The following is a 27,581-nucleotide window of genomic DNA, read 5'->3' on the forward strand; positions in this document are numbered from 1 at the left end:
TTTGATTTTTAGGGCAGTATTTTGAGGAATATCTTCCTCTTCCTATTAAAGATGAGATCATTGAGGTTAAGTAATTTGTTCAGGATAACACAGCTAGCAAGCAGCAGATTCAGGACTGTCTCCACGCCTTTACTCTGTACTGCCTCGTGTATAAAAGAAAAAAGCTGCAAGTGTTATAGATCAGTTATAGTGAAATAAGTCTCTGAGGACCAAGTGTGGATTTCTTTTAACCTAGCTGTATTTTTAAATTAGAGATATATAGGTTCTTTGGTGTTGGGACTGGAAGCAGCAAATAGATTGCATGATACATTTTTCTCACACATTTGAGAAAGGTTCTGAGTAGGGTAATGATAGAATCTGATTAGTTTCAACAGGATTAATCTGACAAATAGACTATAGGGTAACGCCAGGGAGAACAAAGAGGGCTATTGCAATAATCTAGGCAAGAGATGATGACAGGACCAGGTAATGCGGCGTGGCCCTTGTCCTCAGGCTCCTTTGCCAGTACTTCCTGGGAGGGGTGACAAGTGGTTGAATTTGGAATGCATCTTGAAGTATAGTCAAGTGTATCTTCTGAATGATTGGAGATATGGGAAGGGAGGGAGGGAGGAGAGAAGTAGAGACAAGGATACTTCCAAGGTTTTGGCCTAAACAACTGGGAAAATTAAGTTGCTGTTTCTGGGATAGAAAGGGAGGCATATCAAAAGTTTGTTTTTGACCATTTTAAGTTTTATACTTCCAAGCGGAGTCTGTTAGTAAAAACTATTAGACTACCAAGTGGAGATGGATGTGTATCAGACCAACATACAAATCTCAAGAACTGGCCGGAGATAGAAATGTGGGAATTGTCAGTATAGAAATGATAATTAAAGTCGTGGGATTGGATGACAACACCTGGGAAGGTTAAGTATAGAGAATAGGCTTCAGTCCATGGAGCTCTGAGATACTCCAGAATTTAGAGTTAGGATGAGAGGGAACGGCCAAGGGGCCTGAGGAAGAAGAAGCAGTGCAGTGGGTGAGTCAAGAGTGGCATCCTGGAAGTCAGGTGAAGAAAGTGTTGCAAAAAAGGAGAGAGTGATCACATGCAGCAGATTCTTCAGGCAGATCAAATTAAGTAAGACTGAGATAAGACCAGAGGATTTGAAGGGCGGAGGTCGATGACAGACCAGAGAAGATTCTATTACTTAAACAAAAAATTTTGAAAACAATCACTTAGAAAATATCTGAATTTCTTCTCTAAATATGTGACTCTAATATAGGCGACTACCTTGTAGTTGCTTTATAAATCTGGCATATTATTCAGTAATGTTATATTCAGGCATTTTAGTCAGTCATATAAATGTTGATTTTAGTTACTTTAACAGTCAACATTTAATTATGTGATTGCCAGATAAAGCTTTAGAAAATGTTTCACTTGATTTTCTTGTTGTCTTTTGATAAGTTGTTATTATATGGTGGAAAAGACATGGACCTTGGAGGTCAGCAGACTCGGGTTTCAGTCCAAATTCCACCAATTACTTGTGCAATCTTAAGTAAGTTAATTTCTCTCAATCTCAGTTTCCTCATTTGGAAGATAACGTGATATTAACTATTTTATATGGTTCTTAAGAAGCCACAGTGGGATAACATATGAAGCATCCAGTCAAATGTCCAGCAAATAACAAAGTAGTATAGTGAATGACAGCTCAGGATCTGAAGTCAAACAAACCTAATTTCAAATCCCAGAGTTTACATATAGTAGATGTGAAAACCTGGACAAATTTCTTTACCTCTCTTAAGCCTTAGTCACCTTATCTATAAAATTGCTGTGATAGGGACCGGCCTGGTGGCGCAGCGGTTAAGTTTGCACGTTTTGCTTCTCGGTCGTCCGGGTTTTGCCGGTTCGGATCCCGGGTGTGGACATGGCACCACTTGGCACGCCATGCTGTGGTAGGCGTCCCACATATAAAGTAGAGGAAGATGGGCACGGATGTTGGCTCACGGCCGGGCTTCCTCAGCAGGAAGAGGAGGACTGGCAGTAGTTAGCTTAGGGCTAATCTTCCTCAAAAAAAAAAAAAAAAAAAAATTGCTGTGATAAAAATACCTCCCTCGTAGGATTATTAGAATTAAATGAGATATTGCATGTGAAACTTCTAAGTGTTTTACCCCAACTGAGTGCTTGATAAATGGTAGTTGTCATTATTAGTACTTGGTATGGTTGCATTAGTTATTATCCTTGCTGTTATAATTATATAGCATAATAAAACCTTTGTTTCTTAGTTCTGAGGGTCTTAGTTTCTAATCAGACTTGAAGCGATGTCAGGTATAGCTTATAGTATTGTATTTGTTTTACTTCCATTTTTTGGTAATTTCACTATTGTCATTCATTAGTAATGTTAAAAATCTTGAATGACTAGACAGCAACTAGGTTATGATTTTCAAAGCCTTCCTTGTCTCCATATAGCGACACCTCAGTGGATAGAGTCAGAAGAAAACACATGTGATAGGATTCCTCAGAAGCTGCAGTGGATGAAGCAGCAGTGGCTTGTCTTTTTGCCTGTTTGCTTGAAGCTGTGCTTGCAGAATACATCTAAACACACCTTTGGATAAGGCAGCTGTGCTGTGAATCACTGAGAAATTAGACATGGAAACAAAGACAGTGAGATCAGAAGATCAAGAACTGCCTTTACCTGAGAATACCAAGACAGGATTGATGGCAAAACACAGAAGACTTTATCCACTTCGGAAGGATTGTAGGAATCACCTAATTCACGTCCTAATTTTATATATGAGGGGGTGTTGACTTTCTAAAAGATTTGGTGACATGTGCAAGCTTAAGGCCAAGAAGGAATATTCTGACTCAAATATTCTTTCCATTAAAGCAAACATGCTCTCATCCATATTTATTGTCAAAAATAAACACAAAGGAAAATTTTTGGTCCTCTCAAGTGATACACTTGTGCTTCGTATGTGATATAAAATTGGGGACATTGATTTATATTGTAGGTGTCATTTTTTTTCAACAGAATTTTGTTTAAATACAAAACTTAGAAAGTGACTTTTATTTAAAGCAACTGCATAGCAACTAATTTTCATAGGAGACATTAACAACAGAAATTCTGTAGAGTCAGTTTTTTAAGAGCAAGATTTCCTAGGTGGAGATTTGTGTCAGATTTTCTATAATCAACTGGTATCAACTAATATAGTTCTTACTAGGTACAGAAAACTACATTTCTCAATGAGGTAAAACAGTTTTAATAATTATATTTTGAAAAAATCAATTGAAATGCTCTAATGGAATGAATCCATTTATAAAGCTGTCTCCTTAAACACTTTGATAATGAGGAAGACAGTGATTTAACGTTTGACAGATTATTTTTTACTTGTTTTAAAGGATGATCAATCAGTAAACTTAGTTGCTCTAATTTGTACCTTGTGCTGTCAAGTACATTTTGCAGTAACTCTGGAAGAATCATTACATTGTGTGTATGTGTTTGTGCTAAACCTTTTCACAAGGTAGGTTAAGTTTACTTTTGCTTTCAAGTTGCTTTCTACAGTTTACAGTAATATCAATCAACATTTTCATCTGTTATTTCCAATTCGTAGTGACTTTATTCAAAAGAATTATAAATAAGAGCTTAATCAGTAGATTTTCCAATTGTTTATCTTCATGGCATAAAACTACAAAATACAAAAAAAGCTATCAAAAAAAATCTGCTTTTCCCCAGATTATAATTTTTGTTTCTTTGTCTTGTTTTATAGAGTTACATCCATGGAAGCAGCCAGGCTCAATTCGTGGCAGAGTCACACATTATTCTGGTACTAAGTATCCTTTACAACAGTGCTCGATTGAAAAGGGCAAACCAAAGCTGCATGCTAGCAAATTGATTTTTTTTTCTTGACAATAAATATCAAGACTTTTAAAAGACACTAAATTTTAAACTTAACTATATGACGAATTTTCTAATTCCTCTGCTATTTCCTATTACAATATAATTTTGTTTTTATTCTGAATCATTAACAGACTGTAATTTTATATTTTTTACTGACTATTGAATTTCAAAGTATAGCTTTTTCTCTTCATTGATTAGCTCTTGCTAGAGTTTTTTGTGAAGTTTGTATGGTTTTCCCTTATAAGATCTTAATGGGGTGAAAAAAGTGTCCTATAATATAGAAAGCAGGATAAAAACATTGTCTTAGTACTGGTTCCTTTAAATTTCATGGTAAGTCAGAAGAGGGAGATTTAGAATAGTTAGACATCTCTTTTTGGAACGTATCAGACTGTTATGAATCAGATAACAGTGCAGTGTATGGTTCGGAGGAAGAAGGGTAAAGAAGAAGACAGCAAGACAGGAAAGAGGTAAGGCTCAAGTGTCCACTGAAAACATAAACTCTGAATATTCTTAAAATGAAGTAAAGTTACTTTGGGACAAACAACTGCATTTTGGGGAACATTGATATTTGTATCAGTCTTGTGGAAGTATTCGAAGGTTAAATTTATAGTGTCGAACATATTGAGTCGTTATCAGAGTTTCAAGTGTGCCTATACTATCATGTGTAAGATTTGATTGCTCTCCTGGTTACTAAGATTCATATTCAAATGAAGTAGTCTAGACCAAATTTTCCAGCATTTTATAGAACAGGAACTATTTAAACCTTTAAGCGTTCTTAGAACTCATCCTGGCCAAAACTTCATTTTGCAGATAGGATAAAAACCCACAAAATTTAATTGATTTGCTTTAGGTTAGAGGAAGAACTAGGATTAGAATTCCGTTTTCTTTTTCATGGTCTGTTGGTTGTACAGGTACTTAAGTTTTATATATAGTATTTTATTATCATCATGACATAGGATTTCATGCATAAATGTCACTCACACCATCTTGAAGTTTTTATTTTTAATCTGGATGGAAAAGACTATCTTTTTAATACCATTAAAGTTTTTGTATTTCATTACCTTGTGATGTTGTAACAGTACATTTTTTAATCCACCAGCAAATACGTATTTGCCACCGTCAGTCTATTCAGGTAATCCCTTTTATTTGCATAATATGTTCTGGACAGTGCATCAGGTGCTGATATAGACTCAGTCTTGTGTTGATAATAGTGGAGGAAAGGGGTGGGGAGAGCTTGAAGCTCCTCCAGTTCTCAAGAAGCTCACAAACTTCCTCATTTCTATAATCAGGCTTAGCAAACTAACCACATGGCATTTTTGTAGGGTAAATGAGGTGCCACACATAAATCATCTAGTACTCATTAAAGGCTGCTTCCCCTCCTTTTATTTTCCCATCTTCTTCGCCCAGGTCACAGGTAACACACATATCTATTGGTTGACTCTAACATTTGACGAAAGTGTAGATGACCAGAAAAAGCAAAACAAAACAAACATAGTCCTATGGTATTATCTAAAAGTTACACTGGGAACATATTGAATGGCAGTTGTTCTGTAGTAAGATTGTTTAAGTCCATTCAATATGTGTAATTAACAAGATAATCCAAAGACCTTTTGAAGGAGAGAGATTATATGGCTCCATTTTGTATTGCAGGGGAAATAAACACTGTCTTTCTGAGACTCTGTGAGCAACATTGACTATCTTCTTCCTCTCTATCAGTTCTCAACATTTTTACTCCTTCCACGCTTGACCACACATACTTGGGTGCATATGTGCACTTGTGCATATCTGCAGCCCATTCCTTGCTTGCATTTATTTAATTACTCATGTGCTTTATGGCTTTAAAATTAAGAAGCTATTATGATGAGTATTTTTTTTTGCTCTAATTTGTCTCATAGATTAGAATTAGAAATAGCTATATTTGAGTAAAGATTCTCAAGTTTTGTGATCTTGATCAGTAACTACCAGGTTTCTGTTTTCCAACTTTAATAGAGTCAGAGATTAATACTTTTGTTACATCAGAGGGGCCTTAGGTGAGAAAATGAAATATTTGCAAATGTATTTATAGGAACATCTCTTCCATATTAAAAAATAAGGGCAAGGCTATATTTACTCTTAATTTATCTTTTAGTTATATTAATATATTTATGAAGCAAAATACATTTGTGTTAAATGTAAAAATCATTGTGTTAAATAGTAAAAAACAAAGTATTTATTGCAAGTCACTTTTTAGCTCTTATTTATGTATGTCTTTTGTTCTTTTCTATCTAATTTTGATCTGTGATGTAGCATTTTGGCAGTATACTTTATTCAGAGCAGATAGTCTATTACATCAGGAGTACCTAGCAAAAGGAATGAAAAGCTGTGTTGAGACCTTCATTCCATTGTGCGGCAGGAATTCTCCAAGGTTTCATTTCATGGCTCATTGACATCAAGCTGAGATTTAGGATGCAAAGAAATTTCACAAGCAGTATGAAGTCTTCCGTATAGATTTTTAACAGTAATACATAAAAGAATTAAAAGTTCCTGTTCTCTTTTTGCTACTAGTAATTATTTGTTGCTTTATTTCTCCTGTAATTTTTATTTTACAGATATCTATAAAGAAGATAATTCCTTTTAAAATGGTAGACTTGTTAAAATTATCAGTAAAAGTTAAAAAGAAGCCATTTTATAATAATTTCTGATTTTATTTTCACTTGGCATTTTTTAATCCAGGTGTTTAATCTATGTATTTTTTGTAATTTGCATGTGTATTTCTTCCCTTTATGCAAAAAAAATGTAAATTCCAGATGGTTACTTTTTGCTTATCTGTAGGAAGATTTCTGCCTTTTGGTTTTCTCCTAATATAGTAAGCCAGATCATTAGATGCAATTGCTATATACAAAATTTTGTTGAAAAAACCTAGGAAAGAACAGATGAAGTCATTTGATGTCATAGGTTATAGATTCATATTTACTAAAAATAAGATTTTTCTCCCTATTAGTAGGGTTTTATTTTCTTAGTACCTTATTTAGGAAAAAAACAGAAAGAACAATCCTAACTAGTCTATGAGAGAAAAGTATAAAAAAAGGAATAAGAAATAGTGTGCCACTTTAATAGGCAATATGTGAACTGTCTAATAATAACTTATGTAATCCTTTACATTTTTCCCAGTAAGAATTCATTTTTATTTATTTTTCTGTTAGTTATGTTTCAACACCTGGTGCAAATATAAGATATTTACTGTTTACAAGAAGGGAGACTGATAGAAAAATAATTATAATCTAGTGTAACAGATGCTATAATCAGTGCTTGGAAGCAGCAAGAGGGTAAGGAGCAACCAGATGCCCAGAGAAGTTGAATTGACTTTTCAGCTGGATTTTGATACAGTAGAAAAAAGAGTTTCCCAAAAGGAGAATGAGCGAGGGGTAATATTCTAGGAGAAGGGACAACAGGTAGAAAAACATAAAATAAGAGAGAATATTCAGAAGAAGAGGAAGTTGATGAAAGGTTGCTTTGGTTGTATAATGAAAATCTTCCCATACCTTGTTAAGAAATTTGGACCTTATCTGAATTCACCAAGATATGGTCCATGTGTGCCAGTGCACATAGGATGCATGAGTTCTAGGATTGGCTTTGCTGTCAACCATGTAAACTCTGACCAGTCCCTTAATTCTCCTCATCCTTTAAGTTCTGGGATCTCAAGCAGATGACATGAGATAAATATTAGTTGGAAGTAAAAGTGCTAATATAAAAGGCAAAAGTTATACTAGCAATAATAATAATTTTAAAGTATGTATTCTTGTAAAGATCACATTTGCTTTTCCTATGAAAAAACCATGTTTTCCATTTGTTATGAAAGAGTATGATTTTATTCTGCATTTGTTTTCAATCTGTTATAGAGATTTTTATTTTATTTTAATGTGTTATATCCAAGGAGAAACATACTATAGAGGAAAATTAATGATGGATGCAAGTTGAAGATAATTTTCGATTTAGATCCCTTTAAGTCTTCTATAATGTGCTAACTTTTTTTCAACATCTGTTCTCATTTCTCTCTAAATTGACAATCCTGATTCTCTTCCTAGGAGCAACAGTAAACTTAACATCATGTGTAGTTGAGAATGAATTATAATGTAATGCATATATATTTGTCACTAGTCGAGTAGGATGCTGAATGCCTCTGGGTATTATTTATAATTTACACAAATAGCCCCTGTTTTATGTGGGATCATATCAATATTTTGACTTTTTAAGCAGTAAGAAGGTGATTGACAAGATCAGCAGAGAAACTGTGGAGTGCTCACAGTAGTGGAAGTGTATGTTGCTATGATATTAATCAGTACAAATGTGCAAAGCAAAACATGAACTAGACCAGGGTGTGTGTGTGTAGGCAGGCCTAGGCATTAACAATCTCAAAACAATAGAACAAGTCTCAGAAACATTATAGTTTATCTACTACATACTTTCATCTCATATTCTCTTATAATGTGGGGAGTCTTCAGTAAGGCATAGCCAAATGACTACACCCATCAGTTTAATGGCAGAAAAGCCTCTGTTATTCCAGACTTGGACATAGAATCTCTCAGATTTGTAGGGGCCTTCAAGATTAGCCATTCAGCCTTCCACCCAGTGGAGGAAACCCTACACATCAACCCTGACAGATGATCATCTAGCTTCTTCCCTGTCTAAAAACTAATCCTTCATCTAAAAATTTGTATTACAAATATGATTTTTTTCTCAAATGATAATGCTCTTTTTAAGCCAAAAGTGGTGATTTCATTGATACAGTGGAACTGAAGCTAAATGATTCTCAACACTCTAAGGCCATAAGTTAAAAGGGTGTCTTTAAATAAAAGAGAGGGAAGGTTGGCAAGTCATTTTAGTTTAATTCATGTATTAATTACAGCCTTCAAGTTTGAAGAAGGTTCACAGTCATTTCTTGGGAAAGCCTAGAAAACTCACCTTTGCAGGAAACATTCTGGGGCTGAGATCACACTTGTTCCTGACCCTACTGCTTTCTAATAAAATATTTACCTTGCGGTTGGATGGAACCTGCGCTAGTAATCCCTTTCCTTTAAAATTTCCACTTTGGGGTCATATGCACAAGGGTTTACTAAGTTTTGCATTTCTTTATTTTCAAGTAAGAATGGAGCTAACTTCCTCTCAGATAGAATAGTTTATAGTATCTTTGGCGCTGCATTAGATTCTTTATAGTAGAAGTTTCCTAACTTGGACAGCTAGGGCCAAATCCAGCCTGCCTACTATCTTTCTAAATACAGTTTTATTGGAACACAGCCACACCTATTTATTTATGTATCATCTGTGATTATTTGCACTATAACAGCAGAGTTGAGTAGTAACAGTACACCAGAGAGCTTGCTTAGCTGAAGATATTTACTTTCTGGCCATTTACAGAAAAAATTTGCCAACAACTGCTTTGTAGGATGTGGTCAATAAAGAATATAAAAACTGACGACTTCATTACTCCAAGACAGTTGATACTAACTTTTTATTATCTATCTTTCCCTGCATTTCTCTTCTTTATTATTTATTTTTAAAGATAAGATTATATTGTTTATGTACATTTTATTTTTATTTGACCTAAAAATTACTTTTATGCCTAGCATAAAGATATTTTATGTTAAAATAGAGCTAGCTATCTTGTTCCCTGTTACTCCTTTCTCATTATCATGTTCATCTAACCCTGTGATATCATCCTACTTTATTTCTTTTAATGCTTTTTTTGTTTGGTGATAATTCTCCAGCAACCAAACTTCAAGGCATGGAATATTGCAATCTAACTGATAAAGAATTCAAAATAGCTGTTAGGAAGAAATTCCATGAGCTACAGGAAAACTCAGAAAGGCAATTCAATGAACTCTGGAATGAAATTAATGAACAGAAGGAGTTCTTTACTAAAGTGATTGAAATTATTTAAAAAAGAACCAAACAGAAATTCCATACCTGAAGAACTCGATAAATGAGTTGATGAATGCATTAGAAGCATTGAAAATAGGGCAGATCAGATGGAAGAAAGAATAAGCAATTTGAAGAATAAATTTAGAAATGATTCAGTTGGAAGAGAGATCTAAGATTTTTAAAAAGTGAAGAAACCCTATAAGAGCTATCAAATTCCATCAGACAAGCAAATATAAGAATAATTGGCATACTAGAAGGAGAAGAGGGAGAGAAGTGGGCAGAGTTTATTTAGAGAAATGACTGAGAACTTCCCAAACCTGGGGAAGGAACTGGACATACAAGTCCATGAAGCTAAGAGAACGCCTTATTATCTCAATGTAAAAGGACCTTCTCCAAGACACATTATAATGAAACTATCAAAAACCAACAATAAAGAAAGAACTTTAAAGGCAGCCAGAAAAAAAAAGAAAGTAACCTACCAAGTAACCCCCATTAGGCTATCAGCAGAGTTTTCAGCAGAAATTCTTCAGGCTAGAAGAGAATAGAATGACATATTCAAAGTATTGAAAGAAAAAATTGCCAGCCAAGAATATTTTATCCAGCAAAGTTGTCCTTCGGATATGAAGGAGAAATAAAGACCTTCCAAAACAAAAGCAAAAGGAGTCAACCATCTGCCTTGCAAGAAATGAGGAAAAGAGTTCTTCAGGCTGAGATGAAAAGATACTCATTAATGACACACAAAAAATGAAAGTACACACAAAACTGTGATAAAGTTGATAAATAGAATTAGAAAACTGTAAGTCTATATTAGAATAGTGTCTTTACCACTTAATTACAGTGTAGAGGTTAAAGGAAAAGAGCGTTAAAAATAATTATAGCTACTACAATTTGTTAATGAATTCACAGTATAGAAAGAGGTAACAGATGACATCACAAATATAAAAGAAGAGGAATAAAAGGGTAGAACCTTTATAGGTGAGTGACGTTAAGATAGTCTGTTTTCTGCTGACGGCAATTTATATGTTTTATGTAAGCCTCATGGTAACCACAAGCACAAATCCAGAATAAGAGACAGGAAACTTAACGACAAAAGGGAGCCTGAGCAAATACCCTGGGAAACCACCGACTTACAAAGGCAGACAGAAACAGAGGGGAAAGAAATAAGGGAGATACAGAAACAACCAGAAGGCAAATATAAGATGGCAGTATTAAGTCTTCGCATGTCAGTAACCACTCTAAATGTAGGTAGATTGACCCCAACAACCAAAAGGCACACAGTGACTGGATAGAAAAAAAAAACAGACTCAACTTAGATACTGCCTACAGGAGGCTCATTTCAGCTGTAAAGACACAGATAGGCTCAAAATAAAGAGAAGGAAGAAGATATTCCAGGCGAGTAGAAACTAAAAGAAAATGGAAGTAGCCAGACTTATATCAGACAAACTAGACTCAAGGCCAAAAACAGTAACAAGAGACAAAGTCATTATATAATGATAAAAAGGTCAGCACCTCAAGGACATAGAACAATCCTAGACATATATGTAGCCAACAAAGGAGCACCAAAATATATTAAGCAAATACTAACTGATGTAAAGGGAGAAATAGACAATAATACAATAATAGTAGGGGACTTCAGTACTCCACTATCAGCAATGGATAGGTCATCCAGACAGAAAAACAAGGAAACATTGGAATTGAATCATACCTTGGACCAAGTGGACTTAACAGACATAGAACATTTCATCTGACAGCAGAAGAATACACATTCTTCTCAATTGTGCATGGAACATTCTCCAGGGCAGATCATATGATAGGACACAAAACAAGTCTCAGCAAATTTCATAAGATTTTAATAATACCAACTATCTTTTCTAACTGCAGTGGAAGAAACTAGAACTCCACAGCTAGAGGAAAGCTAGAAAGACTGCAAATATGCAGAGACAGAACAACACATTTCTGAACAACCAATGGATCAAAGAAGAAATCAAAAGAGAAATAAAAATACATCTGAAATAAATTAAAATGGAAATACACATACCAAATTATATGGGATGCTGCAAAAGCAGTTCTGAGAGGAAAGTTTATGGTGATAAATGAACATGTTAAGAAATTAGATCTCAAATAAACAACCTAACTACACTTCAAGAAACTAGAAAAAGAACAAATTAAGCCCAAAGTTAGCAGAAGGAAGGAAATAATAAATATCAGAGTGGCACTGAATGAAATAGAGACCAGAAAGACAATAGAAAGGATCAACAACAAAACTAAGAGCTAGTTCTTTGAAAAGATAAACAAAATTGAGAAACCTTTAAATAGACCGCAAAGAAAAAGAGAGATGACTCAAAATGAAAAATGAAAGAGACATTACAACTGATGCTACCGAAATACATAGGATCTAAGGAGACTACTATGAACAATTAAATGCCAAGAAATTACATAACCCAGAAGAAGTGGATACATTTCTAGAAATGCACAACCTACCAAGACTGAATTGGGAAGAAATAGAAAATCTGAACAGGCCAAAAACAAGTAAAGAGATCAAATCAGTAGTCAAAAACTTCCCAAAACAGAAAACCCCAGGACTAGATGGCTTCACTGGAGAATTCTACCAAACATTTAAAGAATTAACACCAACCCTTTCCAAACCCTTTCAAAACATTGAGGAGCAGAGAACACTTCCAAACTCATTCTATGAGGCCAGCATTACCCTGATACCAAGACCAGATAAGGACACCACAGGAAAACTATAGACCGATATCCCTAATGAAATTAGATGCAAAAATTCTCAACAAAATGTTAGCAATAAAATGTGGTATACTCTTAAGAAAATCCTATACATAATTTTTTGTCCCAGCATTGCCTGAATTTGTGTGAAATTTAAAAGTGTATCCAATGAGAATTGTTGCTCATGTAGTTTTCACATTATAACAATTTACAAAGGGAGAGTAGTAAAAATGGTATGAAGATATATTAATAGAGATGTGTTATACTTGGGTGACCATAGTTAATATCCAATGAAATATACTTTTCCCTGAGATCATGTCTATGTGTGTTTATAACATATACATTAGTGCACATGAGTGTTTGTGTATAAAATTTTACCCTGAGAGTATTTTCATATATGGTTCACACTGATTAAAATTTTAAAGCATTTAATTTTGTAAACCTTATTTTCTCCAGAAATAGAAATAGTGCCATTTTCTCCGTGATTTTATTAATGGAATTTTGGAAGCTGCTTAGCAGATGGAGTCATTAAAATGAGTATTTGTTAGGTATATAATATGTACATAAAAATCATTTTAAATGTCATTTATTTTGAATATTTGCAAAAAATATTGTCATAGTTAAAATCTAATTCTGTATGAATTTTCAATAGATATAATATGTATATTTAAATGTATACATTAAAATTTATACATGAACATAAAAGGCTGTTACCAGAGAATGGTGAAAGGAGAAACCTAATTTAACTCCTTATTAAGGATCTATATCATTCACAGCAGTCTGCTCCAGAGAACTGAGTAAAGCAGTAGAAATTTCTACATATGAACAGTTTGAGTGATACAAGCTTTTAATTTTTTCCATCATTTTATTATTAGCAATGCTCTATGACCATGGACTCATGAGTATTTGTGTCAGTAGGTTGTCCAAAACACCTTGAGAACAGGAATCCATCAAGTCCACAGTCTATCATAGTGGTAGTACGAAAGATTCATTTTCTTACATTATCCTTTTCAGGCCATCACTACATAAGCAAAACTCAAGGAATTCAGGAATTATCTAAATTTGAGTGGTTTTCAAACTGTGTATCATGGATCCCTAAAAGTTTGGTGATAGTCTATACTGTATTTGTGTGTTGGGCAAGGTGGGTGAGAGTTGGTGTTGCATAGGGCTGGTAATGGCTTTTTCTCTTATATACATTAGGCTTCCAACCAAGGTTCGTTGGTTGCTTGGTATTTTTGCTCCAGAAAGGGTTCCATTAAAGGTTGCTATAAATAAATAGAATAGGTTGAAAACCATTTGTATAGAGAGGTGAGTGTAAACATAAATGCCTAACTGGATAAGTCAGACATTTATTATCCAGAAGTTGGATAATATGGTCATGAAAACAGACTCAAATATAAGTACTATACTTACTTATTAATAACCAGAAAATAGAATAGAAATATTTACTCTGCAGAATTTCCTGTGACCTCCTCCACTTAATTGTATATAAATATAGCTAGACAGTATTCTTTGAGCTTTGACTATCTGCAGTAGAAGGCACTTACAGACACCCTGTACGGGAGACTTATCGATGCTGGGCGTATGCATAGAGCAGTAGAAAGGAATAAAAGGAAATCATAATAAAGTTACCTAAGCAAATTGAGGAATTTCTGGGCTAAGCTTATTTTTCTCATTTTTTAATCCATTAGTCATTTGGGCAGAACACTTAGTAAATATATTTCCAGAATTGATGAGTTCTTAAATTTTAACATTAGTCCATATCAAAAATGTTTTAATAACATGGCAAAGAATGTTATTATTAAAGGTGAAAAGTCCCATTATTTTCTTAATCCTTGGCATCTTTCAGCGTGGCATGAATATATCCAAGCAGACGTTAAGTAGACAAGTAATTTTGTATTCTCATTCTTAAAATGTCAGTTACTTGACTAGATCAAGCTCCTGCTAAGTTTGTTAGACTGCTTTGTTATAATGTGCTTGTTTGCTTTTGTAAGGTTTGTAATTGGATACAAAAGATTTCCAAGGACAATGCCTAACCTTAATAAAGATTTCTTAAAAAAAAAAATCTATGAAACCCCTTAGACATCAAGAAAGAGAAAGCTACACACACACTCACTGTGAAAATGGGGGAAAAAATCATGCTGAATATATTCTAATTTTCCATAATTGCCAATGAAATGTGTCACTGTGGCTATAACTAGTGCATATGTTTATGTATAATGTGAAATGTCATAACTGGTTTTGGGAGTCCGTGTAATTCATATGTGCTATGAAAGTCCTGAAACTGAAGAGCGTTCAGAATTAGACCTTCCAAGTCTCAGACCGAAGTTTCAGGTTATATATTTTAAAAATTAAGGCATATTTAAATACACAAAGAACTGAAATTTTATGTACTATAAAGAGAATAAATTGTATTTCCCTCTGTGTGCACTTGTAATTTAACCATTCTGGTTAAATTACACATAGTGTTCTGATCCAGAAAAATTAATATATTTTATTTGCATCATGTACTGTTTCCTTGACAACTACTGTAGATGCTGCTATCACCATGGGGATGGTTCTTCTAAATGAAGCGGCAACATCCAAAGGAGATGTTGGAAAAAGACGGAGTAAGTGTCTGTGTTGCTATTTTTGTAATTTTGTTTTAGTCTTAACATCCATTTAAATCAAATGAAAAATATGTAAAAGTCCTCTGTAAACAAACTTCGAAAGAAATGTTCTGGTTTGAGGAAGATTGCGGTTTACTTTCTTCTGCTTCTTGGATGTGTGTGCAAGTACTTAAAGTATATTTCTTCCAAAACGGTATTAGGTGATTTTCTCTGGAATTGCATATAAAGGAGAGCTGTCATTCACCTTTGTCAGGGGTGCTTTGACACATTGCTACTAAAGCTGTGCTCTCTGTAGTAACGTCCACCCTACAGGGAGAGATGGAAATTCTGTGGGCAGAGTCTTAGAGATTATGTTGGCAAATGATGTGTTCCCTATGCCACAAGAATCAGAAGTGCATTCAAGGACTGACTGGCGAAGTTTTCACTAAGGTTTTGTACACTGAAATGTTATAGTACCCTGCAATTACCTCCAAACTTCCTTTTACCAACATTTAAAAAGAGGGCATCTCTTGATACTATCTTTTCCAGGGTCTTTGCCTTCTTCAATGTTATTCCAAGATTTACAACCCCACCAAGTTCCAGCCTTGTGTTTTTAAGCAAGTTAACTATGTCTTATCCTTTGATGGAACTATTTCTCTCAGGGTTGTGGAAAAAAATACATTTTTTTTAAAGTAACAAATTTTGGTAGGAAAACAGAGCACATGGAAAAATCTTCTGCTCTGAAGAATGTAGGTTGGAAAAGAATGGAGGGCCTTAAATTCAGTATTTCCTGCCTCAGACCTTTTTATGACTAACATTGTCCCCATGTGATTTTATTATTATACCTCCACAAACCTATAATTAACTTTTTTCTCAATATGTTTTGCATTTCTGAACCCTTTTTAAAGCCAAGAATTTATGTATGAGGAACATAAGTGTCTGAAAAAAACTAATAATTTATTCAGAAGTTTAAAATAAAAATAGACTTATTTTCTTTATGGAATTTTAGCTAGAGGGTCATGTATGTAAGTAAATCATAGTGACTTCCAAATACTTAGGTGTCTTAAGTGTTGAAATGTTTTGGGTGTCATATTCGGTATAGTCTGCCCTGTTTTCCCATGATGTTGTCTGTATGCTGTTGTAAAGAAACTACAGAAGAAACGAACACATTGGTTTGTTTAGTTAGGCATTGTTCAGAATACCATTTTATGCTGTTTTTTGAAATAAACATTTGATGTTCTTGGGATTGACAAATAATGTTTATAAGGACAAATTCTTATGTGATTACATATTTACCGTATATCCTGTCATATTAAGGTAAGTAATAGTAAGAAATATGTAGTAATTTTTTAAGCTCTCAATGTCTATGATATTGAGTTTGTAAAATCACTCCTTCCAACTTTCTTCTTGGTAGGTATTTCTATATCACTACCCACTGCCAAATTAGTTATTCATGGGTGTGAGAGAAAGAGAGAGCAAATATATATTTTTTAATTATTCCTTTTTGCTTCTAGTGTGACTTTTATTTTTGATATAGTACAACTACTGTGATGATTATTGCCCAGGTCAGAATGCTTCTGTGTTGTCAGAGTGTTTTTTTCTTGCAAGTGTGTTCTCTTGTGTGGGCTGCAGTGGTTCATTTCGTGATTGCTGACTCCCTGCTCTTCACTGATTCCTCTCCCTTCCCCATATACAAGTACTTAAGTAGCATTATTTAGTGCCGCTGCATAGAATCAAGTAAATATATTCTGTTTTACTAGATCACATATCATGAGCCTCGTTTCCCATTAAGCACAACCAAATGAGCTACTAAAAGCAGCAAAGGGAATGCATAGAGTGTTTTTATTCAGCTTCTGAAAATTTTTTTTTAAAAAGGGGATATAGAGGAAAGAATGAAGTGTTGGGTAAAAATACCAAATGTGGGAAGGTGTAAAGTAAAGCATCATGTAATTAATTCTAGGTTTAGTCAGATTGTTGTAAGCAGAGTTGTTAATATGCTGTTTCTAGTGCCTGGTGTCTGTCATACTTGGATATTCTGCAATTAAAAAAAAAAGCTGTTTTTCATTTTGTGATATTCGGCAACGTGTTTTTTGCTTTATTTTCTACCAATATTCATTTGAAGTTCAACTGCATGAGTGTGTCTGAGATGAAATGTCACAGAGGCTGCAATTGAATGCTATTAAGCACTTATGACTTTGCACAATTTGTACTCAAAACTGAGAATGACACTCCCTCAGAGATGAATGAAACTGACTGACACATTTCTAGACCATATTTTGACAATACCATGTCTAATCTACTCCCTAATTTCAAGGATTTAATTAAACTTGGTCTCATTTATATGCTGGAAGATTTTTTAAATCATATTTCATTATAAAAACATGTAGAACTGTTTAATTTTCCTGGTTTTCTTCTGTTAGTGCATTTAATCTCTTGTCTTTTGTCTTCCCCTTTCTTTTATAATTACTTATTTTAGATATTTTTCAGTGTTTTTAAAGAACTCCCTGAAACTAATGAAAGGATACAAGTATTATGCAAATATTTAATTCTTAAGAAATGTTTAGATATTCCTTATTAAGTGATAACTCTAATTTTACTTACTTACAGAACAGATCTAAATAAATTTCAGTTTCTTTGAATATCTTTTGTTCTAAACATAGCTGCATTTAATTGGCTCAGGTTTTTAAGCTATTAAAGTTTATAAATATGTTTAAATTTATTTTACTAATAATAGCAATGGATCTTGTTTAATTAAATATCTAAAATATATATGCAAATATACGTTTTATATGTTATATGTATATAAAGGTATTTGTATTATTATAAATATATTTATATTACTATAAATATATTCTATATTATAAAAATATATACTTGTATATATATTTTATTTTTATGAAAACAAAAAACATAATTGACCTATTGTCAGCTTGACTGGGACAAAGTAGTACTGAAAACCTGCACCACAGCGTAGCACATTCTACTGTAACGTGTGCCCCTGTTCCTTTGTAAAACAAACAGCGATAATACTTTGACACTGTTGCCTGTTATTTAGGGGGATTTTTCTCCCCGTTTGACTCCCACAGAGCCCATGTTCTCTCACTCTCCACGCTTTTATTCCTAGCCTCCGGCACGCGGGGATGAACTGTATCTAAGTTACAGGCTTTTACTGGAGCAATAATCCAGCCCATAATCTAAAATGAGATTTCTTGGTAGATGTTGCATAGCATCTGAAAAGAATAAAATTATATTTAGCATTCTAATAATGCAAATGTCTCTGCTAATTTAGTCAGTGCTTCATAATGCAAGGGCTGATGATCTTTTCTGTGGTTTATCACGTATTTTGTTTTGTTTCAATCCCTCTGGGGCATTTTAGTAATTGTAGGAACTCTGTAAGAGAAGAAAACCACCGCAAGACTTAGAGCAGTCACTTGTTTTGTTTTCACACCCCAAATAGTACATTTGCATTGAGAAGAATGTGGAAAATAATGAATACATTGTATTTTGGATTATCTGGTTTGTTGTACCTCTATGTGCCATGAACTGTTAAATGTAAGTATACTGTAATTAATTGAGTGCATTTAAAAAATATAAACATTTGGATTGCATGTGTCTAGACACTAATGGTATTTTCTGTTTCTTTCTAGTAATTTGCCTAGTGGGCTTAGGCCTGGTGGTCTTCTTCTTCAGTTTTCTACTTTCAATATTTCGTTCCAAGTACCACGGCTATCCTTATAGGTAATATCATTTTACTAATGTGAATGTTTTCGTTTTTAACTAATAGAAAAAACGGAATTTCAATGGTTAATGTATACTTAAGGATGAATATAAAGTAGCTAACTCATTTACCGAGTGATTTTAAACTTGGCTAAGCAAGTTTCTGAGCACCTGCCATGTGTTCAGCACAGACTATGCAAAGGAGATAGAAAGCGTGATCCCTGTTCGCCAGCAGAGTGCAGTTGCATTTTAGAAAATCATATTGTATGTATATTATATACATACATATAACAAAATGGGGGTTACGTTTTGTGGAATTCTTCAAAATTTCTTCTTCTCTTGGTTTGTCTATCCATCATGATTTTTATTTCATTTGCCGTCTTTTTTCTCATATAATCTACTGTTCAGTTCTAATGAACTTTGCATCATCATTTGAATTCTGCAAAGTTTTAGCTTTTTCGAATAAAAGCTAATTTGAAAGGGAAAATTAAATGATAAAATAATCTCTGGTCACTAGAAGTTGTCATAATGAGTATCTCGTAAGATTTTCACCAACATATTTTCATACTTGGAGGTGGGAAGACGTTGAAAATTCATTCTAATAACCAAACTATACTCTTAATAAAGCACCATGCAAGAGATGTGCTAGATTACAGTTGTTCAGCTTATGAATTAGGCGTAGGTTCACTTCTTGAGCATATTCCTCCCTCAGCTTCTCTTAAAGGAATAAATATTCTGCTTTCTCTTTCTCTAGGGAACCTAATAGCTTGACCTAGCCTTCTAATGAAGAAGTAAAGGTTCTATATTTGCTTTTTCAGAGATTTTGAAGACTATTTCTGCTGAGATAGTAGAATTAGTGATATGTTGATAGAAAATGAAATCTCGTCATGCCTTACATCCTTTCCACATGTGAACGGTGCAGTTATTTTAAGAGAATGTTTCCACATAAATGATGGCAACTATATATAGCTTCATCTGGGAGACAAAGCTAATTCCATAACAGAGAGACCTGATTATGGGGTTGTAATGGAAGAATAGGACTCTTCAGCCCCACCTGTCTGTTTTCTCATGTGGGCAGAGACACATTTGCAATTCTCTTCTTCCCACACCCATTAAAAATAAATATACTAAAGGAATGGAAGAAATATGAGTAACAGATCCGAGCTGTGGGATCATCTGCCTTAAATCCTGCCTGCAGTGTAAATGAATTTTTTAAAAACTGAATTTTTAAAAAATTAGTTCTGAGGGCAATAAGAGTAATAAGAAAGGCAAGTAAAGTCTCCACTTTTTTCATTTTATTCTTGATGTTAGATAGCCAGCTAATTTTGGTTTTGAAAATGTGAAACAATCAGACTAATCAAATCCAAAGTTAAGTATACCCAAGAAAGATGAAGTTATGTTTTTCTTTTTCCCCTACCCCAGGATTGAGGATCATGATTCTGTATAATTTGAGTCTTAGTTTGATTTGCATGTGTTATATAATGGAATCCGTATATTTCTTTTTCTCTTAAGTTTTTTATCCAGGATGCCAAAACAAAAAAGTAATTGATTTCAATCTGTAGCACTTACAATATGTCAAAGAAGACATCTTTGTTTTTATAAAACGTAAAGTATAATAAGGGAGGTTGTAAGATTCTTAACCTCTATTTAGTTGACAGAAAATGGGGGAAGGTAAAGAGCAAATTCTGCTTTTCTTGTATATCAGAGCCTCGAATCATAACAGAATATCACTCCCTATCTAGACTGTTCTCTGACATAGCAATATAATGACTAGGGAGAGTAGAGAAAGATTACGTTTTTACTAGTTCTATAGAATAACGTTACATTTGACAGCACTATTTTTGTTATCATACAAAGAGTCTTCAAGTTTGTACTTTTTTCCCCAAGGAGTAGTTGGCATTTAGTATAATAACTCTTCAGTACTCTCATTCCTTGCCAGGAATGGACATATAAATCACCCAGGATGCTTTTCAAAATACATATCCTAGGCCTCAACCTAGATAGACATACATAGTAAGAATTTCTGAACCAGAGCACGTGCTTGGTTATTTCTTTAGGAATGTGGTGTTGAACATTCTTACTGTGTAGCCAGTCCCCCTCCCTTGTCAAGGCCCCACCAGGCTAACCAAAGAGTGGGCTGACCGTCAGCTGGCCCCATGGGGCTGGAAATGTAGATGAAATCTCTTGTAAGAAGTCAGAGATGGAAATCATGCCCAAGAGTAGTTTGTGAATGTGAAATTTGACGTAGTTAGGTGAAAAACCATAGAAAGGAGCTGCCAAGAAACAGAATTAGAACAGAGCCTGGCACAGAAGCTTGGGAAACCAGACGTGCTAGAAGAGTGTGAGGTGGCACTGCAGAGCAATGGAAGGCAGGACTCTGGTGTTGCACGGCTCTTCAGAGCTCTCTGTTGTTTGCTGTGCTGTTTCATAATTTAGTTATCTCCCTATTCCATTGTCCAATTTAAATAACTCTTTTGGTTTAATTGTCTCTTCCCATACCACGTTAGAGCTTTCTAATATTTCTTCAGCATCTTAAGAACTTTCATTGTTAGCTGCTTTTCTGCATTCTGCCTTTTCCATGGATATAGTGGCGAATTGCTCGTCAAACTTCCATAAATCCTTATAGCACTCAGAGATCATCGCTCTCTAATCATTCATACTCATATTCTCTTGCTCTGTCAGGTTTATAGGATATATGTCCCCTTCGTTACATTTACATCATCCCTCCGAGCTGGCAAAATAGGGTAAAGGCGAGCATTATGAGCAAAATATACCAATTTCTCATTTGAAAATTTTTCTTTTTTTTTTTTAAGATTTTATTTTTTCCTTTTTCTCCCCAAAGCCCCCCCGGTACATAGTTGTGTATTCTTCGTTGTGGGTTCTTCTAGTTGTGGCATGTGGGACGCTGCCTCAGCGTGGTCTGATGAGCAGTGCCATGTCCGCGCCCAGGATTCGAACTAACGAAACACTGGGCCGCCTGCAGCAGAGCGCGCGAACTTAACCACTCGGCCACGGGGCCAGCCCCTCATTTGAAAATTTTTACTCCCTTTTATTAGCCTAGTACATGGATATATGCTAAGGTTACCTTAGTACTGGGAGATACTGCTTTGGGTTTTGTTTTTATTCCATTGCATCATTTTCCTTCAGAACATTTTTTTTTTCTGAGAAATTTTATCAATTCTCTTGTGAATGATCATGGTAATAGATGATAAACATCAAAAGCAAAGTTACTAGAAGGACTGCAGAGAATATGGACCAGAGATCTGGATGAATCCTGAGCTCAATTCTAAGAACGTGGGAGCATGGGGGAAAAATATACATCTGTACAACTAGTTCTCTGGAGAGAACGCATAGGCGACGGCAAAGCGAGAGTAAGAGAGGGAATAAATGAAAGAAAGGAAGAGGGAAATAATTCTGGGAATAGTTGAAAGGTGAGATGTTGATGAAGAAGGAAAAGAGACTTTTCCCACTGAATTATCCTATGGGAGTATCTGGGTCAATTATGAACATACCACCACATTCTTAAGGAACACGTCATATTCCCAGAAGCATTTATCTGGGGCACCAGCATTATAGTATTTGATAAAAAACAAACCTTGCTCAAAGCAGATAAAGGCAGTTTGTAGGGAATGAGAGAATGAGATACAGGGCACCATCATTGCAGGAAGAGGAAAACCTGCCAAACATATTCCCGAAGGTATGTCCCGGCTTGAGTACTTGGGAAAAGACATTTGTGGATGTCCATCTTAAAAGAGAGTTAGGCCCTTCTGTATTGAATCATAAACCCTGGGGACCAAGAGCTAAATCAGTCCAATTATTTGTGACAGACAGACATTGAAGAATAGTTTCTCAGCCAAGACCATATCCTTAACTTTGAGATGAGCTGCAAGGACAAATATACATTTTTCTTCAAAAAGAATGAAAAAACCTCCCACTTCTACCTACTTTAGATAATACCTGTGCTTTGGATAATACTCTTGAGAAATGCACATTTGAACATAACACCATCTACTAATTTGAAAATGACCTTCTGCCAGGGGTTTTAGCTGCAGCGCTGAAGTACATACTTTCTTGGGTATAGTGCCACTTCTTTCTGTAGCCCTTGCTGTCTTCCTTTTAAATTTCTGTAAATTATAACTTTTGTACCAAGAAATACCACTGATCCAGAGAACTATGTACGAAATTATCTTTAAACTAATTGTTTCATTATTTCCTCGCAATTTTGAACTCTGTTTAATCTGCAGCCTTTAATTTCTTCCATTTAGAGTGATCTTTTTGGTTTTTATTCATTTGTTTTTATTTTAATCTTACACCTCACAAAACCATAAACATTTGTGCCCATCATATCTTCTCACTGCTATTTTTTTGGTTGATCTATGTACCTGCTGAAGGGGATAAAAGTCCATTGTAAATGTTTATCCTAGTCCCTTAAATCTTACAGCATCTACAGTGTCGGTATGTTTCCTGCCATTACTAAATTCTTCCAGGTTGTCTTTTAAGTTTCAATAAGCAAACTTTCCTCATTTAAATCCCTGATCTGCTTGTTACTAGCTTTGTGACCTTGGACAAGTTACTTAACTTTTCTAAATCTTGGTTTTCTCATTTGTAAATGGAAAAAGTTTTACATACCTCATTGGACTGTTGTAAGAATTACATGAGAGAATGCATGTAAGTCACTGAGCACGTTGCCTAGTACATGGTAAATGGCACATGGTATTAATTACTCAATGAATATTTGATACTAATTATCATTATTAATTCTGACATAAATATTTTAAACTCATTGATATTTAATCTGCTTTTTTCCTAAGCAGGACTTTTCTTTATACTGAAGATTAGGTAACTGTTGTTTTATATTTGCATGATTCAGTTGAGTGAAGAATAGATTTCTCTGAACCTTTTGATGAACTTAATTGGGCTCCTGAGTCTCTTGAAAGTACCAGTGAAATATCAAGATTATTAAGAATTTAATCTAATTACCATCTAAGCTGTAGTTCAGAGAATAATTTTATTCCAGTAGTAGCACTGAATTCATTTTGTATATTAAATAAAGATTAACTTTAAGGCTTGTCCCATTTTCTAAGAAGAGCAAAGTGCACGAAGAGATAACGTGATCATCTTCACTTATGGATAATTACTTCCCCAGTATTTTCCACTAACACACTTTTGACTCACAAAAATTTTCTTCAGAAAATTGTTATGACACATATAGTCTCTACTTTAGTAGAAAAATACCATGAAATATTCTGTATTAATTCTATCACTCCCTCTTTATAAGACTCTTTAGTTGTCTTAGAGAGCTAGTGTGGTAGAACGGAAAAATAATATTTAGAATTAGAAAACCTGAGTTCAAGTCCATATATAGTTGAGTGTATTAGTTAAGAGCTTTGCAGACACACAGAGCTGAGTTTGAATCTTAGATGCTCTCTTCACTAACTTTGGGTCTTGGAGTTAGTTACTTACCTTCTCTGAGTCTCATTTCTCCTCACCTCTAAAATAGCGTTTTTATGAGGTTGCCGGCAGTCTCAATTGTTAAATTTGTCTATTATTTCTGTATCTTTTGCCAAGATATTTAACTTTGTTAAGCCTGTTTCTTCATCTGTAAAGTTGGTATAATTGTGGAGATAAATTATATAATCAATTTGTAGTGCCTGACATGGAGTGGCTTCTCAGTAAACATTCCTTCCTTCTCCTGCCTCTTACCTGTATTAGCCGTTTAGCACTTGATTATTCGGTAGCATGTTAACTGCATTACATTTTCATTAAGTATTCATATATAACTGTTTTGTGTGTTGAAGTCCTTTCCATTCTAGCACATTCTAAGGTATTTTAGAGAAGGGTCCTTGAAAATACCTTTTTTATGTCTCCAAGGTGCTGTGCACATGGCAGGTGCTCTTCAAAGACTTGTTAATTGACTGTTTACTCAAGAACGTTTCTTGTTTGTTCCTTGTCTAAATGCAACAGGAACCATTAAGATAGAAACATAGTGAAGAGAAGAGTACTGGTTTGCCACATTGCACAACTCCAGAAGATGGAATTCACATCAAATGACACCCCATGGAGTTGTCGGGTTGTTCCACACACCTACAGGGATGTGTGGTGTGTGGAAAGATAATTATTCCAGAGACCTGAGCTCTAAAGATACTTATTGCAACCTCAAATTGATTCTGAGTGGGCTGGCATCAAAAAACAGAAGAATAAAAATATATATTAAGCTTACAATGGACATAAAAACTATCTTCCATTGTCTTAAAATGATACTTATAATTCATGATGTCCTTGGTTACTTTGAGAGATGATGAATAACAACGAAAAATGGATTGACATTCAGTAAGCGAAAGTACAGAATAACAGCTAGAAATGAAAGATATTCATGTGAATTTTGAGAAAAGTGTGGTAGCGAACAAGCACAGCAAGGCAAAAAAAATCCCAGGAAGTAGTGTATAGCACTATCACATTCATTTCTACAGCTTAGCTGTAGATCGTTCCTCGGCAGAAAAAACACAATCCAATCTTGAGCTGTACCAATAGAAAAATAATATAGAAATGGTGTGGTGATCAACCCACAATACATTCATTGATAAGAACCTCTCTGGGATTGCCTTTCTCATGCTGAGTTCCAGCTTTGAAGAATGATGTAAAAAACCAAAGACTTAGAGATGATTTAGAGAAGAGCTACAGTGCTGTGGACGCACCATTGTCTGTCCCCAATCTTATCTAGGTAAAGAATACAGTGCTAGATCTTGTAATAATATTGTGCAAATGGAAATTGAATCTTAAGGACTATTTTTTCCATATTGTTGTATTTCATTGTGGTGTATTGGAAAGTGATCTGGACTTTGAGTGAGAAGATGTGATTTGGACCATGGCACTTTAAAACTGTAACCTCAGGCAAGTCTTTTAATCTTCTCTGAGCCTCAGTTTTCCTCATCTTTCAAATAATGACCATGATATTTATCTCATAAGTAAGACAAGTTAGAGCAAACTCTTGTTTTACAAAAGTAAGGTAACTTTCCATTGTGGGAATCTCATATTCCAGTCTTAGGGTATTGTACTTAGCAGCTACAGGAACAAGTCCTTTGATAAAAATTTCTTATAAATAGACTTGGACCCATGGAATTAACTATTTGATAAACAGTATATATTTGTAAACCATAATATTCATATAAATGCATGTGCCTTCCACTCCAAACAAAATATAATTGCATGTGGTTGCTTCTCTGTTTTATTACTTTAGAGAGGAAGGTAGAACGAAAACAAATGACAGAAATATATTTAATTCTTCCTAGGAAAAAATGTAGTCAAATCCCTTTTCCCACTGACAAACAGCATAAACCTTAATATCCAAGAAAATAAAACAAAATACAAGTCTTCTAAATGTATACTAAAAAATGTTTTTTTAAATCAACATTTGATAATTTCAGAAATACATATTAGAAACCTCCACCTAAATCCAAAGTAATTTTTGTAGAAAATTCAGGATCCAGGCTTTTGGATTTTGCACTGCACATTCCACTCCTCAAACCTCCAAACACAGTCTGAGCAGACATGTACATCTGAGGTAGTCTAGAGGGTTATTTCCATAGTGGAAATGCAACTTTCTTCCTCTGGCAGAAACTCCACCATTTAGCAACCCATTGGAAGCAGGGAAAGAGTAGGAAGGCCCTGCAGTCTAAAAGACTTTTCTGTTCTTTACCTAATCCCCAACCTTACCCTACATACTAGCTTTTTGTTCCTTTTCCTCCTAGACCTAGGATCCATTTTTCTGACTGTGCCTACTTGTTAATCATGTTATCAAAACTCTTATTCAATGGCCCTCTCTGTGTAGGGTGTTGTAGAGAAGTAGCCTTAGCAGTAGTTGGACTTCACAGCTGTTACCTTGTGTAACTATAGATTAGAAGGGTTTCCACTCCCAAAATTTCTTTCTCTACTCCTAGTAAAATCCTGAATTTCTTTAGTCCTTTTTTTAGATCATTTACTTCAGACTTGAAGACTTTTCTGGGTTCAGTAATCCTTTACAAAGAAGAGAGCCTCAGGGCTTTTGGCTAAAGAGTCTGGTTAACAGCCATAATGTACTTCTCCCTTGCATCCCCTTAGAACACTTAGGGATATAGAGTAAAGGTTAAAAACTCTTAAGAACCATGAATCATTGAGTTCCACTAACTACAAGGCCAATGGAACAGGAGTGGAAATTCAACTAGTGGCTTATCCGTGCTCTGAGTAAAGAAGCAAGGCTTTCCGTTTTGCACTTTTTTTGGATATCAGAACGAAATCTGAGCAGCTGCTCCTTAACCACATAGATGATTTCCGTAAAACAGTGTCATTATGTAACCATTACGTCTCCCTGACTCCTTCCCGAGTTTGAGAAGAGGAAGTAAGAACAATACACAAGAAAATTCTGTCCAGCTGAGGATCTCAGTAGAGAAGTTAACCAGCTCCCAACTGGACAGAATTCATTCATTAAAGAGCACTGTGTACTTTCTGACTTTTTTCAAAACACTGAGAACAGATAGAGTAATTAATTCAAGATAAGTAAAAACAAAAAACGAAACGCAAACCACTATTTGGTGCCTGTTCAGATATTTCACAGGAAGAGAAAAGGAACAAACACACTGGTTCCATATAATATGGGTCTCCAGTGACCACCCAGTAACCAAATCCAGAGGTTTCTTCTCATTCTGCAACCCACAATACCTTTCTGGCACTTTAGTTGACCAGCTTTTCTTTGAAATGTTATAACCTAGATTTTATAACATGACACTCTTACACCTTCCTTTTCCCT

General features: G+C 34.7%; 1 protein-coding gene across 6 annotated transcripts in view; it reads left to right on the plus strand.

Moving 5' to 3' along the window:
• The window catches only part of TUSC3 (tumor suppressor candidate 3), a 223,779-nt gene that overhangs the window by 190,474 nt on the left and 5,724 nt on the right, over window positions 1-27,581 (plus strand). For 2 of the 6 annotated variants that reach the window (XR_011534289.1, XR_011534290.1), the window contains 4 exons: window positions 3,742-3,805; window positions 15,029-15,103; window positions 18,730-18,820; window positions 24,764-25,690. Coding sequence is in view for 4 of the 6 variants with exons in the window: in XM_070598602.1 (XP_070454703.1) it covers window positions 3,742-3,805; window positions 15,029-15,103; window positions 18,730-18,820; window positions 25,628-25,646 (249 nt within the window). In the remaining 2 variants the exon portion in view is untranslated. The remainder of the gene's footprint in view (window positions 1-3,741; window positions 3,806-15,028; window positions 15,104-18,729; window positions 18,821-24,763; window positions 25,691-27,581) is intronic. The other 4 variants (XM_070598602.1, XM_070598599.1, XM_070598600.1 and 1 more) reach the window with 2 other exon arrangements.

This window comes from Equus przewalskii, chromosome 28 (assembly GCF_037783145.1).
Source record: "Equus przewalskii isolate Varuska chromosome 28, EquPr2, whole genome shotgun sequence".
Taxonomy (NCBI): Eukaryota; Metazoa; Chordata; class Mammalia; order Perissodactyla; family Equidae; genus Equus; species Equus przewalskii.